At 42.1% G+C, this 14,089-nt stretch overlaps 1 protein-coding gene across 6 annotated transcripts in view; it reads right to left on the bottom strand.

Moving 5' to 3' along the window:
- Nucleotides 1–14,089, bottom strand: part of Fnip2 (folliculin interacting protein 2) — a 115,346-nt gene that overhangs the window by 20,651 nt on the left and 80,606 nt on the right. For all 6 annotated transcript variants that reach the window (XM_047566167.1, XM_047566170.1, XM_047566169.1 and 3 more), the window contains 6 exons: nucleotides 11,964–12,165; nucleotides 11,563–11,651; nucleotides 8,987–9,133; nucleotides 8,700–8,869; nucleotides 2,375–3,719; nucleotides 1,319–1,475 (listed from right to left, as the gene is read on the bottom strand). In XM_047566167.1, the coding sequence (XP_047422123.1) occupies nucleotides 1,319–1,475; nucleotides 2,375–3,719; nucleotides 8,700–8,869; nucleotides 8,987–9,133; nucleotides 11,563–11,651; nucleotides 11,964–12,165 (2,110 nt within the window). The remainder of the gene's footprint in view (nucleotides 1–1,318; nucleotides 1,476–2,374; nucleotides 3,720–8,699; nucleotides 8,870–8,986; nucleotides 9,134–11,562; nucleotides 11,652–11,963; nucleotides 12,166–14,089) is intronic.

Below are 14,089 nucleotides of genomic sequence, written 5' to 3'. Positions count from 1 at the left end.
TCACACATCATTTAGGACAACTCAGATAATACTGTGTGCTGAGGCTATGCTCTTATATTAGGGTTACTGATGTACAGAATCCTGAAATGATAAGCGAGTATACAGAGTTCATTGTTAACTATGAAAAAGAAACTGTGATCTTTTTAAGGAGACAAATCAATTTCATAGCTTCATTCCAGGAATATCCTGTGAGGGGTGGTGTCTGACCACAAAGCAGGGTGGAGTTAGGAATGTTTGGGTGCACATGTACACTGGGCAAGCCTTCCCCAGCTTAGACCTGCCCTGCCCTCAACTCTTTACCTCCTGGGGGCCTGGAGGACATCTGCTTCCCTACTGAGCTTTTCTTCCCACTTCACACAAATATCTTCAGCCTATTTAGCCTGTCTGATGTGTGTTTAGTCTTTACAGGGGAGATGCCCAAGGCCAAAGATAATACCCCATGCCTTCAGTTCCACCTTGTAAAAAGAAAACGTGTTAGATGAGGGGTAGTTAACAAGTCAAATTCAAATTTTCTTAATGAAGACTTTCCCTTATTGCATAAGATACAATATGCTTCTAATGCAAAACATCTATTTTTGTGCATCTGCCCAATAGCAGCTCAATTAAAAACAGGCCCATCAGATTGACACAGTTTTCTTAACTGCTCAGTTCCTGTCACTCTGCAGATAGCAGAAAAGCACTTAACGGAAGCCACAAGGCAATTTTCCAGAAAGACTTGTTAATCTTTATACAGTCATCCTCACGCAACCATCAAAGTGAACTTAATGACAAATCAGTTAAAATAAATTACTTTTAGGAACTTGTAAGGATCGAATAAAAAGCAAACCATATGTGACATCTCCTCGGTCTTCCCTGTGAGGGTGTATAATTGTCACCATCTGTGCTATTTATTCTCTTTGCCTGGCCTCCCCACCCCCTTTGCCCTTCTCTGTCCTGTTCTAGGCCCCAGGAGGCTGACCTCTATGGGCCACAGCACTGTATCTGCCTCAGCTGTGCCCTTGCTCTCTGGCTTCCAGCTGGGGTTGTCCAATAGGAGGATGAGAGGATGGGAGGGGAGACTGCAGCCAGCAGTCCCTCTCCCAGGCTCCAGTTCTCCCCAGCTCTGCTGCCATGATCCCTCCCTTTACTCCTTCTGGCCCAGGCGTGCTTACAGCCTGTCCCTGGGTGCTCTGCCAGCCTTGTGGGTTCCCTGAACTCTGTCCACATCTCTAAAAACAATCCCTTAATTAGAAGCTTTTCATTTTAAACACCTGTTACTGGCCATGGTCTTGGCCAACACCTTTTCAGCAGCCAGTGGCTTCAAGCTGGGGTCACTTACATGCACTGTGTGGACGAGATCAGCCACCAGGCACTGCTTTAGCTTCTCATCACTGCTGGTCCCATGAAGCACCAGATCAGGCATGTATGAGGGACAGTAACCTGCCAGGAGCGAGCGGCCGAAGTTTCTTACATTTGGATTGCTGATGCTTTGAGACCTAAAACATTTGGCCCATTAAAACACAGTTATTAAAAACACAGGTACTTTCTTCTTGCATTCCAAACAGAACAAAAATCCCAATGACACAAGTAAATAAAATGGATTCAGGGTGGCTCATTTTTTTACCAATCCTCCAGTAAGTGGATCATTGGTATAGGAAAAGAAGGGGAATAAGACTGATGAAAGGGTACTTTCTTTAAAAATGGAAGCCTGGAAGAAACAATAAAGTATTTCCACAACTGGTTAAGATTTTGCTCTTGTACCTGATACATTCCACCAGATGTCTGTCAAAACAGTGAAGGAAGAGAAGGTCTGAGAGGGAGGGGGCTCTTGCCAAGTGTCTGGTTTTAGGAATCTGACCTGTCCGCACAGGGTGGTACCCAAGGCAGTGTTGAAGAACAGAAGAAATCTCTAATTACTGCTTTCAGTCATCACAGACCAAATAATCAACCTGACGGAGTGTTAAGGAAGAGGTGTTGTTTCCCAACCACCTCATGCTGCTCGGAGCGGCAGGAGAGGAGCTCCAACAGCGAGTGTGATCTACCACCTCTGAGGCAAGGCATCTGCTGCCAGCCATCTACCTTCCATGCAATGACAGAGAAGCAGACTCCCTGTTCCCCATACCACCTCCCTTAACTTCCCCCAAATGTCACAAGAGCTGCAAAGACAACCACTGGTGTTCAGAGTCATCAGTGACTGAGCCAATGAGCATCCTTCCCAGGGGGAAGGGCAGGTTGGAAAACTTTTGTATTGATTTACTTGGTAACCATTCTAATATTTTGAGAGGAAAAAAAGTACCATGTGTAAAGTAGCCCAAGGTAGCTGACATGATCAAAGTGTCAGGCCAGGAAAGCACTAGATCCCAGGCCCCTCTGCTTCCCAGCCTGCCAGTATTACCTTGGCAGAGGCAGCTCCACTTCTAAGGACCCTTCAGTCCTGTCACCACTGTGATCTAGATCCAATGTAGCTGAAGCACACGCTTCGTCGTCACTGTCTCCAAGAGCGCTATCCGAGCTTTCGTTTCTGGGAATGTCTCCTTCCATCCTGAAGTCAGCCTTCCTATCAGCATCCCCACAGGGGACATCTGCAGCATCCATGAGGCCAGAGTCCTGCTGGACACACCTGTCGGGAGCAGGCTCTAATGAAGGTCCTTCCACATCTTTCAAATACAAACCTCTAGTTTTCTCCAGTGTTCTCCTTCCAGTTCCCATCACACTGTCGGCGGGAACAGCTTGGCCGAGTTGCCCAGCAGCATCTGCTGTCACGTCAGGTCTGATGCCTCTGTCCTCAGCAAAACCCCTGTCAGATTCACCTTCCTCCCCGTCAGAAGATCGATTCTGAGGACAGCAGACATTCTTCTGAAAGCCAGGCTTGAAGGAGCACCTAGAAACCTGCTGGCCCTGAGCCATGTCAGTAGCTGCACTGTTCTCGGCCAAGGTACCGGCCAGCTCTGGGTACTGTCCACAGGCCTTCAACCGCTCCTCCATTTTTTTGGTACGGCTTTCAAAGTCAGACTCTGGAGATAGGGAGCTTCCAATTTGGAAAGTGACCTTTTCTACTGGAGGGTTCTCTCGGGAATGTCTGTCAGGACAAGGGCAAGGCCAGGCTGCTGATCGTTCAGGTAGCTTCTTAGTGAAATCCCCTTTCAGCTCCTCGCTGGCAGCTGGCTGGCTGATCTTCATTTCTGCCTCTGGAATGGCACACCTAGGAAATCTGGAAGGGCCATCTTGTGGTGCTTCTTTTTCACTTCCTTCGTCCCTACAAAAAGCACCCTGAGGTTTCCAAGAACTGCCTAATTCTGTCTCTTGGAATCCCATGCTACGAGCCTCAGGGCCCTGGTCTGGCCTCTTGTTTCCTTCTTTGTCAGGTCTGGGATCTGGGTCTCTAATGTCAGTGCCCTCTGGAGTCCCGGCCAACCCCATGGACCCGGGGTTCCTTCTCTCAGTCATCGCTGGTGGTAGGATGGGGGGCACGAGAGCGGGCTCGTTTCTCACTGTAACTACCACATACTCAGACTCCTCCACCTCTCCTTTCTCCAAGGCTGTTACAATCTTGCTCCCATTTATAACTTGGTCACCTTCACTGTGATTCCCACTCCAGGTCAGCTGGTTCTCTTGCAGCTCAGAGCAACGGAGAAAGTAGGTCAGGACATAAAGAATGCGCTGGACCAAATCCTTCTGCTTCCCCACCACCACAGTGCGAGTCAGTCTCACTGGAGAGCCTATGGCTCCATAGAGGTCACCTAGAGAGCCAAGGTGGACACCAAGACAAAGTCCTCTGGGATTAGCATGCCTTGACAAGAGCAAAACAGATGACTAAGATTGCCAACCTAGAATTACTTCCTCAGACACATGATTTCTAATTTCTAGAAATGACCATGTTTTTATTTTCCTCCATAACCAAGAGCCAGCCTGGAAAGGCCTGGCCAGGCCACAGACACTACCTGTGGTGCCTAGGAGTGGTGTTGCTGTGTGCACAGTCCCCTTGCTGTGCTTGTGAGGTCTGCTGGCCAGCAAGCTGGCCCACGGAAGGCTAAGACCAGTGCTCTCAATATGCAACCAGACCAAATACAACACTAATGACTGGACTGACACTGTGTTAAGAGTTTAAATGTTTATCTCACTATGTCTGCCATAACTGATCCGGAGTGAGAAACCATTAAAAAATAACCAGAACACTGAAAGAAATCAAAATCAGAAAAGATACTGAGTAAAAAAAAAGTTGCTATATGGTAAACATTTACAAATAAAAACTTTGGAAGTTTTTATTTTCTAGTATATGCCTTTATAAATACTCTCAGGTAAGTATATATCTGAGGAATGTGTCAAACAGAGGCAGGAGGGTATTTATAAGGACATATATTAGAAAAAAACTACCTAAAGTTAACAGATTAAGGCTGAAGAAAAAGTTATGAGAAACTATCAAAAAGTGCTTCTCCCTGGGGAGCCACAAGGAAGTCCATCTTTTGCAGAGTATTCCCTAGTGTATGGCTCCTTGGAACACTTAAAGAACAGGACAGAAATAATAATAAACATTCTCTGTATAAAAAGCCTAGACTGTAGGCTAATAGAGCTTTTGCCTCTGAATGAGGAATCATCCTAAAAATCAAAGGAGTGATTCAGGGACTGCAGCATGATGCTCAGGCTTTTGCTTGGGAAAACCTTATAGACCAAGAGCATATTCTGTTACTCTCCGCTCACTGTATGTGCCCATGGCTGCAGGATATTATAGTTACTTCAGAAATTTATGGGACATTTCTGTTAAATCATCCTCAATGTTAATTAAGAAGCAGCATTACACTTTCAAAATCTGGTATAATAAACCACATGGGAAAGGCCGCTCAGAATGACAGTATTATTTTTTTAACAATTCATTTAGCTTTTAGTATTGTATGTTTTAATAACCAAGGAATAAGAAAAAAATATAAAACAAGGAAGTTATTAAAATTTATAATAAAGTATATAAAGTAATGAGAGCAATGAATGCTATTACTTTAGGGACAGATTTCATAAAATAATGCAACATTAAAATAATAGACTTGTAAAATCAAAGATTAATTGGATCCTGACTTGAAGGCAATTTTTGAGTCCTGGACTAATGAAGCTACTAATTTTAGAACAGACTGTTTTGTTTTCATGAGGATGATTTTTAAAAAAAGGTTGAAGAGGTTACACAACAAGGTGAACACACTTAATACTATCAAACTATATACTCAGAGACAGTTAAGATGATAAACTGTGTTACATGTTTTTTTTTTAACCTGTTAGTAAAAATGTAAGGAAAAAGAGAAATGGGAGGCAAAGCAGAGGAAAAAAAGGAAGAATTAAGACTGCTTGTGGATGAAACAGGCCAATGAAAGAAAGCAGGAAGGGATGCTGGATGGGTGGAAAGAGAGGTCAAAGGAAAGGAGGATAAATATGAGACAGGAGGCAGACAGAGGGGCAGAGGGGCAGAGGGAAGGTAGAGGGAGTGGGCGGAGGAGGAGAGGAAACTATGGAATAGAAAGGGGAGAAGGGGGAGAGGAGTAAAGAGGGAAAGTGGGGAAAGAGAGGCATGAACCACAGGGCTTCAGAGCACAGCAAAAAGCAAGGGGGGCAAAACACCCGGGAAATGAAAGCACCCAGGAGTCAGGGAGAGGAAAAGAAAACTGGTCTAGAGAGAAACAGTGACAGGAACAGAAACTGGGAGGAGAGGGCAGAAAACTTCAGGGCGGAGGAGCCACAAGAACACAGAAGCCCTGTAAAAAGACAGAGGAACAAACGGAAACTGGCACATACTGTGAGCAGGTGAGGAAGGAGACAGGAGCGGGGCATGGTGAGGGGATGCCACCACACACTGTGCTCAGCTGTCTGCTTGGAGCCCTGCAAAGGGTGCCCCACAACTGCAGCACAAGATATCTTCTAACGTCTCTTGTGATTCTGGCTTATTTAAATTGATTATTCAACTTCTGACCAGGTGCGAATTTTTTTTTCCTTTTAACTAATTTAAAGTGTAATTTCACTGCTTTCTGAAAAATGCAACTTAAACTTTTGGTAGGAAAATGAAGATATAATTCAAACTTTTTTTTTTAAATACATATAAATGAAACATCTTGAGAAGAAAAGCTGTATTCTGCCTCCACACACCCCTGACTTTGATTAGGTCCAAAAGGAGGCAGACAGGAGACTCCTTCATCAGAGGCACCATGGAGTGACTTTCACACTTTGTGTCCTCATGCCAACCAAGAAGCACATTTTACAGAGCAGCCTCATGGGACTTGCACTATACACAAATTATACCTCTGAGATGCTTTTCAATCCAATAAATTGCTTCCACATCCTCACTGTGGAAAAGCCCTGTGAAGAGTGGTCGTGTGAGGCAGAGACACAGATTGCTAAACTCCTGAGAGTGAGAACAAGGAGCTGCAGCTTCCACTTTCAATCCTCCCTGCCCGGGAGCGCTGAGAAGCCATGCAGAATGTGGGCACCATGGTGCTAAGTGTTCTGCGAGCTCTGAGATAGGTCTTTGAAATAATTCCAGACAGAATCTTTTCTATTACTTCAAAAATCATTTACACTTGGCTCTCCAGAGCTAATCACCTCTTCTCTGCACCAGGGCCTGGTCTCCTCCTCACACTAATCAACAGCCAGACCCCTACTGGACTGTTTGGAGAAAGAGAGGCTTAAAGACCTTCAATAACACATGATCTGCAATGAAAAATGACAAATGTAAACCCACAAGAAGGGATTCTGCCCTGTTATGCAGAACACAGGGAACTAATGGCTCCCAATTAGTTCAGTTGCAAATGAGAAGCATGCCTAATTATAAATACATTTATCTAATTAAATGCAAACTGCTTAATTAGCATTGTTTTTAAATTGGTGACCCAGCAGCTTGAGATACTATATTTCCTTAATATTCAGCCTCCTTTCTTTCACCACTTAATACTGCATTTTTAAAAGGCTACTGTCCCATAACAAGAACAACAACATTCTACCCTCCCAAAGAAGAATGGGCTGAGCCAGGCACATTCTGAGGTCTCCCTGAGCTTAGTGTGGATTATCTGCAATCAAGTATTAAAATATTATATTAAAATGATTTAAATATTCACAAATTCTTTAATTTATTTAGAATACATCTATTAACACTCCTCCCCCCACCGTGAGACTTAAATATTCCTTCTTACACATTTCATGACCAAGGGCACAAGGACAAGAAGGTATTTTTATTGCTCTAAAATAAGGAGAACAGTAACAAGGTAGGAGTGAGAATCTCATTAATTAACATGTGTAAAAAGCACTTAAAGGAGTGCTTGGCTCATTGCTTCAGCTTTTGATATTGTTATTAAAATACGCTGTTTTCTAAGATTGGAGTGCTCTTCCCTAGTTCACTTTTTTTTTCCTGGAAAATGCCATTTTAACATTTCCTCAAGTATGCCTTCCCTGAAAATCCCCTTCATTCTCTCTCTCTCTCTCTAGGTGCCTCTACAATATAATATTTACAGTAGCAGCATAACAAAGGTGCTTTATACAGTTGTTTTAATCCCCATGCAACTATGAAGTCCCATTACCACCCCATTTGATAATCTGACAGGTGCAAAAATAGGCCTGAGGCTGGGGTGTGGCTTGGTGGTGCAGTGTTTGCCTGGCAAGAGAGGACAGGAAGAGGAAGAGAAGGAAGGAGGAGGAGGAGGAAGAAGAGGAAGAGGAGGAAGAGGTAGGGGAAGGAGGGTAAAGGAGGAAGAGGAATAAGTAGAAGAAACAACAACAAACAGGCAGAGAAACTAAATGACTTGCCAGTGGAGACTGGAAACTAGTAATAGGCCTCACCTCCCACTGTACTCTCTCCTGTGTCCCCTTGCACACCCTTATCAAAGTCATAAGTAGGATGTTCTGCAGTCACGTCAACATGGATCTGCTTTGTCCACGGGGCAGCCAGCTCCCCGAGCTGAGCAGCTTGTGGCGGTACTCCACTCCCCATCCCATGTGCAGTGCAGGTCTTGGGTACAGTGTGCGAGGTCCCAGAGGATGCCTCTCCTCCACATGAACCCAAATATGCCACCCCACTCTCACAAGCTCCAAACTCTTCAACCACCATGGTACAGAATCCCATGCCATGCCTCAGGACAAGGTTTGAGAAAGTCAATGCCACCTCTAATTGCTGATTTATGCTATAACTAAAAAGGTGATGAGATTATGGCGTGCTACTATTTCCTATTTGTCTTATTTTTATTCTTTCTCCATCTGAACCTCCCTCCAGTGCAGGGATGGTCAAACAGGGTTTGTTTAGCTGCCCCTCCCTTAGGAACATCTGACAATGTCTTGAAACATTTTTGATTGTTACAACTTTGGGTTCTACTGGTATCTATGGAACAGAGTTCAGGGGTGCTGCTAAACATCCCACAATGCCTAAAATGCTCTCCCCTCCTGGCCCACACAACTCAACTAACGAAGAATTATCTGGCCCAAAGTGTTAACAGTGCTGAGGTTAAGAAGCCCTGTGCCAGGGTGAACAGGCACTGTGAAATGGAGAAGGCTGCCTATATGCCTTTAAAAGAACAAAGCTATCAGAAGGGGAAGGGTGATGAGGGCGGTAGTCTGACAGGTCGATTCAGAGGGTCAACTTTATATTCCTTCCCTGTTCAGTGACAATTTTTGAATTACTGGTCCATATAAGCTATAAATTCTAGCATTTTTCTAATTTTGCCCAATAGGTTCTTTGAATAGTCAAATGAGGTACTAACCCAGCTGTGCCCAGAGAGGATTGTACGGATGTGTTTTGGCCAGCATGTTCACTGACTGAGAGGTGCGTTTCTCTGAGAAGGCCTTAATGGGAGGGTGATCAACAGGCATGACAGTTGGTACCCAGGCCAGGTGGTAGGTTAACACTGCAGTCAATAAGGCAGCAAAAAACCTTAGAGAAATGGAAGAAAATACAGCCAGATTAGTCAACACAGCATGAGGCATGTCTTATGCAGCACATACACTGGCGTGGAATTTGCATACAAGCCTCCAGAGAGTTGAAGCTTACTGATTTTTGTTGATTTGTTCTATCAGAAGTGTAAACTCCTTGAGAAAGCGTTGGCAGAGCTGGTTTTTTTCCAAAGTGCTCGACATCATGGTAAGCCATACTGGTTCAGCTATCCTTGGAACAGAATATAAATTCCAGATAGTTCCTCTGTAGGAGAGAGAGAAAAAGAGAGAGAAGGGATGCACAAAATGGTCACAAATATTTTAGATAATCTGGGTACAAAAGAATAAAGCAGAGCGGAGCACGGTGGTGCACGCTGTAATCCCAGAGGCTTGGGAGGTTGAGGCAGAAAGGTTGTGAGTTCAAAGCCAGCCTCAGCAAAAGCAAGGTGCTAAGCAACTCTCTAAATAAAAAGCAAAAAGGACTGGGGATGTGGCTCAGTGGTTAAGGACCCCTGGGTTCAATTCTCGGTTACCCCACCACCACCATCAAAAAAAAGAAAAATAAAGGAGAAAACAATAATGTGCCTCTGTGCAGTTCTAAAGGGATTCAAGAAGTATATATAACATGGGTTGGCAGAGTATGAACTACAGGCCAAATCAGCCTGACACTGTTTATGAAAATAAAGTTTTGCTGGGACACAGGCATGCTCATTCATTGATAAGCTATCTAACGCTGACTGCAAGATAATGGTAAAATTGAATAGATTTGACAGATACCCTTTACAGAAAAAGTATGCCAACTCTGATATACATATTCGTTGTGAAAACAATTTATTTTCACCATACCCTGTGTCAGAATCTACAACTATTTAAAAAAATTTTTTAAATTTATTTTTAACCTATACATAAAACATAAAAATACATATTTGTGGGGTACCACACAACCATTTTTATAGTAAAGGAGAAATAGGGAGAAAGTATATGCTATATTGAAATGTGATCAGAGTAATTCAACTCTCCCAATTTCTGGATAAAGTTTTGATTTTGTTAGTTAAACAACTCTATTTACTTTATAGGAAAAAAAAAAACTATACAAATTGCTCTTCTTTAATATACTACACATTAACCTTTTTTATGGAGGTCTAGAGAAGATTAGGTTATTTGCCAAGATATTTAATAGCAAAGTCAGGATGTGAATTCAAGACTCGATGCCTGGCATTGAGGGCTCTGCTTAAAGCTACAATACTTACAAGTGTTTTTCCAATGAGTCGTAAAACTTAGGATCTCCATTGGGTAAAAGACCAATATATCTCTGACTTGATAACACTTCCACCCTTCCCAAATCAAGGGAGAAGTGACACATTGATTTGATTTTCTAACTGTATATGAAAGAACTGGGACACAGGAGAATTCACCTTGGCAATACAAAAACACCGTATTTGCTGAATTAGGTGGCAATGATGAGCTACCAGTACATGGCACTGAAATTCATTTACTAAAACTAAGGACTTTAAATGCTGGCACTTAATTTTGTCACCATTTTCGGAGGTTTTAACTGTTGAAAACCAAGACCCATCTATGTACATGGTGAAGCTTTCCGGTTCTTTTCTTTCAGTTTCCTGAAAAATTAATACTCTCGTTAAAGTAGTACCCAGACTCTCAAGCAAAATCTAGCTTTGAGTCTGATCACAGCAGAAAAACAGGTAAATCCAGTGCTGCCCAAAAAACTACAGGAGGTTTACTAATCATCATATGGCCATCAAAGAGTACAACTTCACAGTATTCTTCAAACATGTGACTTAAGTCTTAACACTCATCAGATAATACCACTGTGCTACTTGAATACTTTATATACAACCCAGAGTTCAAAAGCATGGTGATTTCATTCCAAGCAGCAATATAGAGTTGACCAGTATATACCTTAAGCACCACAAAAAATGTCCTAATGTGGTAGAAATTATAAAATATTTTTTATCCCTCAACTGGGGAGTAATAGTTGGAGTCATTAACTCATGGCAGTTTTGGAGTGAGATTCCATTCACCACCAAAATACTGGCACCAAGAAGTGGTGCAACCATTCCAATTCATCATGGTGGGAGAGAATTACAACTGCTACCTTTCTACCCAGACACCAAGAGTAAGGACTCTAGAAAAACTGGATTCCAGAGTACAAAGGTCATTGATTAGAAACCGCCTCTGAAGACATATGAGGGTGATGAGATAAGAAATGTCCAGATCAGGACACCTACAGGAGGACAGTGGATACAAACTAGGACTGTTCTGGCAAACTGGAATATAGGTATCCCTGATATGCATGCTCTCCATACGTGGTTTGGACAACACCTCTGAACTCAGGTTTCCACCTATGTAAAATGGAGGTAGTAGTGCTTACCCTTAGGAATGTCGTGGGATGACATGACACAATGAACAAACTTACAAGTACACACCTGAATGTTAGTCTTCTCCATTTACACTATACAGAACAATCATATAAGAACTCTGTCAGGCAGGGGTGAAGATTCTTTAGTGTTGGATTATTAAATTGCTTGCTCCAGTTGGTCTGTTTCCATCTTGAAGGGAGGAGTCGCTCAAATGATTAGTCCCTAATTCTTCCTGTAATCCTAAAATCCATGGCTGCAGCCACTGCTGCTGTTCATTTATTTCCTGTGGGATTTGCCAAACCTTGTACTTTACCTGAATTCTCCGAGAGCTTCCATCAGACGGCTGACATAAAACTGGACACGGAGGCTTGATTCTGCTATCTTCCTACAGGAGATCATGGCCTTTGTAGAGAGAAAGCAAGTCCAATCACTCAGAGAAGAAACTACTTTACAACTTATCTACTGGGCTTCATTAATTTAAAAAATAAATTATAATAAATTAAGCACACCCAACATTATAATGTCTATAGTCATTAGAAAGTGGTAATTTCCTTTCCTCAAGCAACCAGCATTGATCTAATGGATGTTCCTAAGGATCCATCACTACTGCGGATGACTTAACTTCCTTAGGAAAGTGATCTGGTACACAGATTCTGCCCTCCTAAAACCCCATAATCACTTCTTATTTTGACATTAGATTATAATTTCCATTACCTTTTCAATTGCACTCTTTAGCCTGTTCATGTGGGATTCAAAGAGGGGAAAATGAGAAAAAAAGAAGTCCTGGAAATTCCGTTGTGCTTCTTCTTTCTCACACAGGGAAAAGATGATGCTTATGGCAATTTTCTTCCTCCTAACGATGGCTGGATTAGAACTACAGGTTTCTTCAGCCAAGCTAAATGTCTCATCAGTGGATCTGGAGGAAGAAAAAGTTTGAAAAGTTGCCGTGCATCAATGAGTCACACTGAAGGTCAACTGTTATGCCAGGGACAACACGCAGAAAGCTTATCGAGAACACTCAGAGTCTTAGCAAAGAGTTTATCTACTTCCTGTTCATTCTCTTATGATTCCCTGTGTAAAAAATGAGAACATTGGCTTGCCACACGTTATTACTTTAACATGAAAAGAAACTCAAAAGAAAACCAAAAGTCATTTGAATGTGCCACTGTTAGACTCTCACCCTTTCCCCCGTATCATTTTGTCTGACTGATGGTATTTAGAAGTGGTATGAAATACCTATTCACTCAAAATTCATAAGCCCTTTTTTTGGGCTATTGACATTAATAGATAAGAATTTCAAAAAAGAAAAGATTGTATACAGTATTCTGTCCAACACTAGCATTGCATTTGAATATTTACTGGTATTTCCAGGCTAACTTTCCTAAAGATATTAAGACCACAAGGTGAAGTTACTCCGGTCAGTGCTCAGATTAAGCCATGTGGTTGACAGCTGAGAAATCCCCCCAGCAGAAAGAATCAACTCTGTTTTAGTTAAATTCTCAAAAATCTTATGATTTTTTTGAGAGACCCTGCTTCTGTGATAAAATAGCCATGAAGCGAATAAATTCTGAATGTATGTACCCAATTTGTCTTGTGGAATAATCCTCACTATTATGGTCTAACCAAATCTCTTATTTAAGTATTGTGAAAAGCCAGCATAGCTGACATGATGCTGTTAACAGCAAGAGTAAGGATAAAATAATTAATTTGCTTTGTTCTATAAAGACTCTAAAGCAAAGATATAACATTGCAAAGGAAAGAACCCTGACTGGAACACAGTAGGTACACAACTTTTTTCTTTTTCTCTCTACCATTTAGCCTCTATCTCTGATAAATACAGGAGGGCACTGCCGCCTTATGACCCAACAATTCCTGATGCTGGGCAGAATTCCAGGCAATCAGCCTCCTACCCTTGGTCCTTAGCTTTTTACTTTGTGCTGTACTCTCACAATATGTAAAGTTCCTGTGACTTCAAATCCATCCAGAGTTTATAAAACATACAGATCAAAAGTTTTATAGTTAGAAAAGCTATTTTTAAAGGAAGGGAGATAGACATCTTGTTCTAATCTCAGAACTATCCTTCCACTTCACACAAATACTCAGACATGCAGGTATGACTGATCAGTATGTAAAATGCCCTCACTTCAGACATGCCACTGGCAGCACACGATCTCCTGGTTGTAAATACTACTCTTTACAATAAACCACCAACTATATTCTCCAAGAAATCCCCAGATCCTTCTCATCAGAAAAAACTCTAAATCTTTTAGAATGTCACGCAATTTCATATAATGCCTCATTCTCTTTTCTAAAGTTCCTGTGTTAAAACCTTGTTTTCCTACACTAGTTTATTTCTGTTGCCTATAAAAAACTCTTCTGGGCTGGGGATATAGCTCAGTTTGGAGAGTGCCTGCCTGTCAAGCATAAGGCTCTGGGTTCAATCCCCAGCACCACACATACACAAAAATCTTCTGAGCTTGTACTATTAGACATGCTTAAAATTCTTTCTTCTTTGCTATCTATGTCTCTTCTTTTTCAAAAGTAAACTTTTATATTGGTCTACTCCTCATCAGGTCAACAGATCTTTAATAATCTAACAGTTATAATTACTGAACTCTGCATCTTTATTCTTCCATTATCTTCAATTCTACCCAATAGAGTCAACTCAGCTCCTCTGTTTTAACATAGCAGAGAGCGCCACCTGCTGTATTTCTGTAAAACTTCCACAGCTGTTAACAGTAGCAACCCTCCTCACTTCCCTACACACATCCTCTAGTGAATTCTAAAGCAACTGAGCTTCATTCTATTGGCCTGGATCAACTGTACAAACTGGAATCAGC

The sequence above is a fragment of the Sciurus carolinensis genome, chromosome 10 (genome assembly GCF_902686445.1).
Source record: "Sciurus carolinensis chromosome 10, mSciCar1.2, whole genome shotgun sequence".
Taxonomy (NCBI): domain Eukaryota; kingdom Metazoa; phylum Chordata; class Mammalia; order Rodentia; family Sciuridae; genus Sciurus; species Sciurus carolinensis.
The sequence above is the reverse complement of the archived record's forward strand: the minus strand, read 5'-3'. Positions and strand labels throughout refer to the sequence as shown.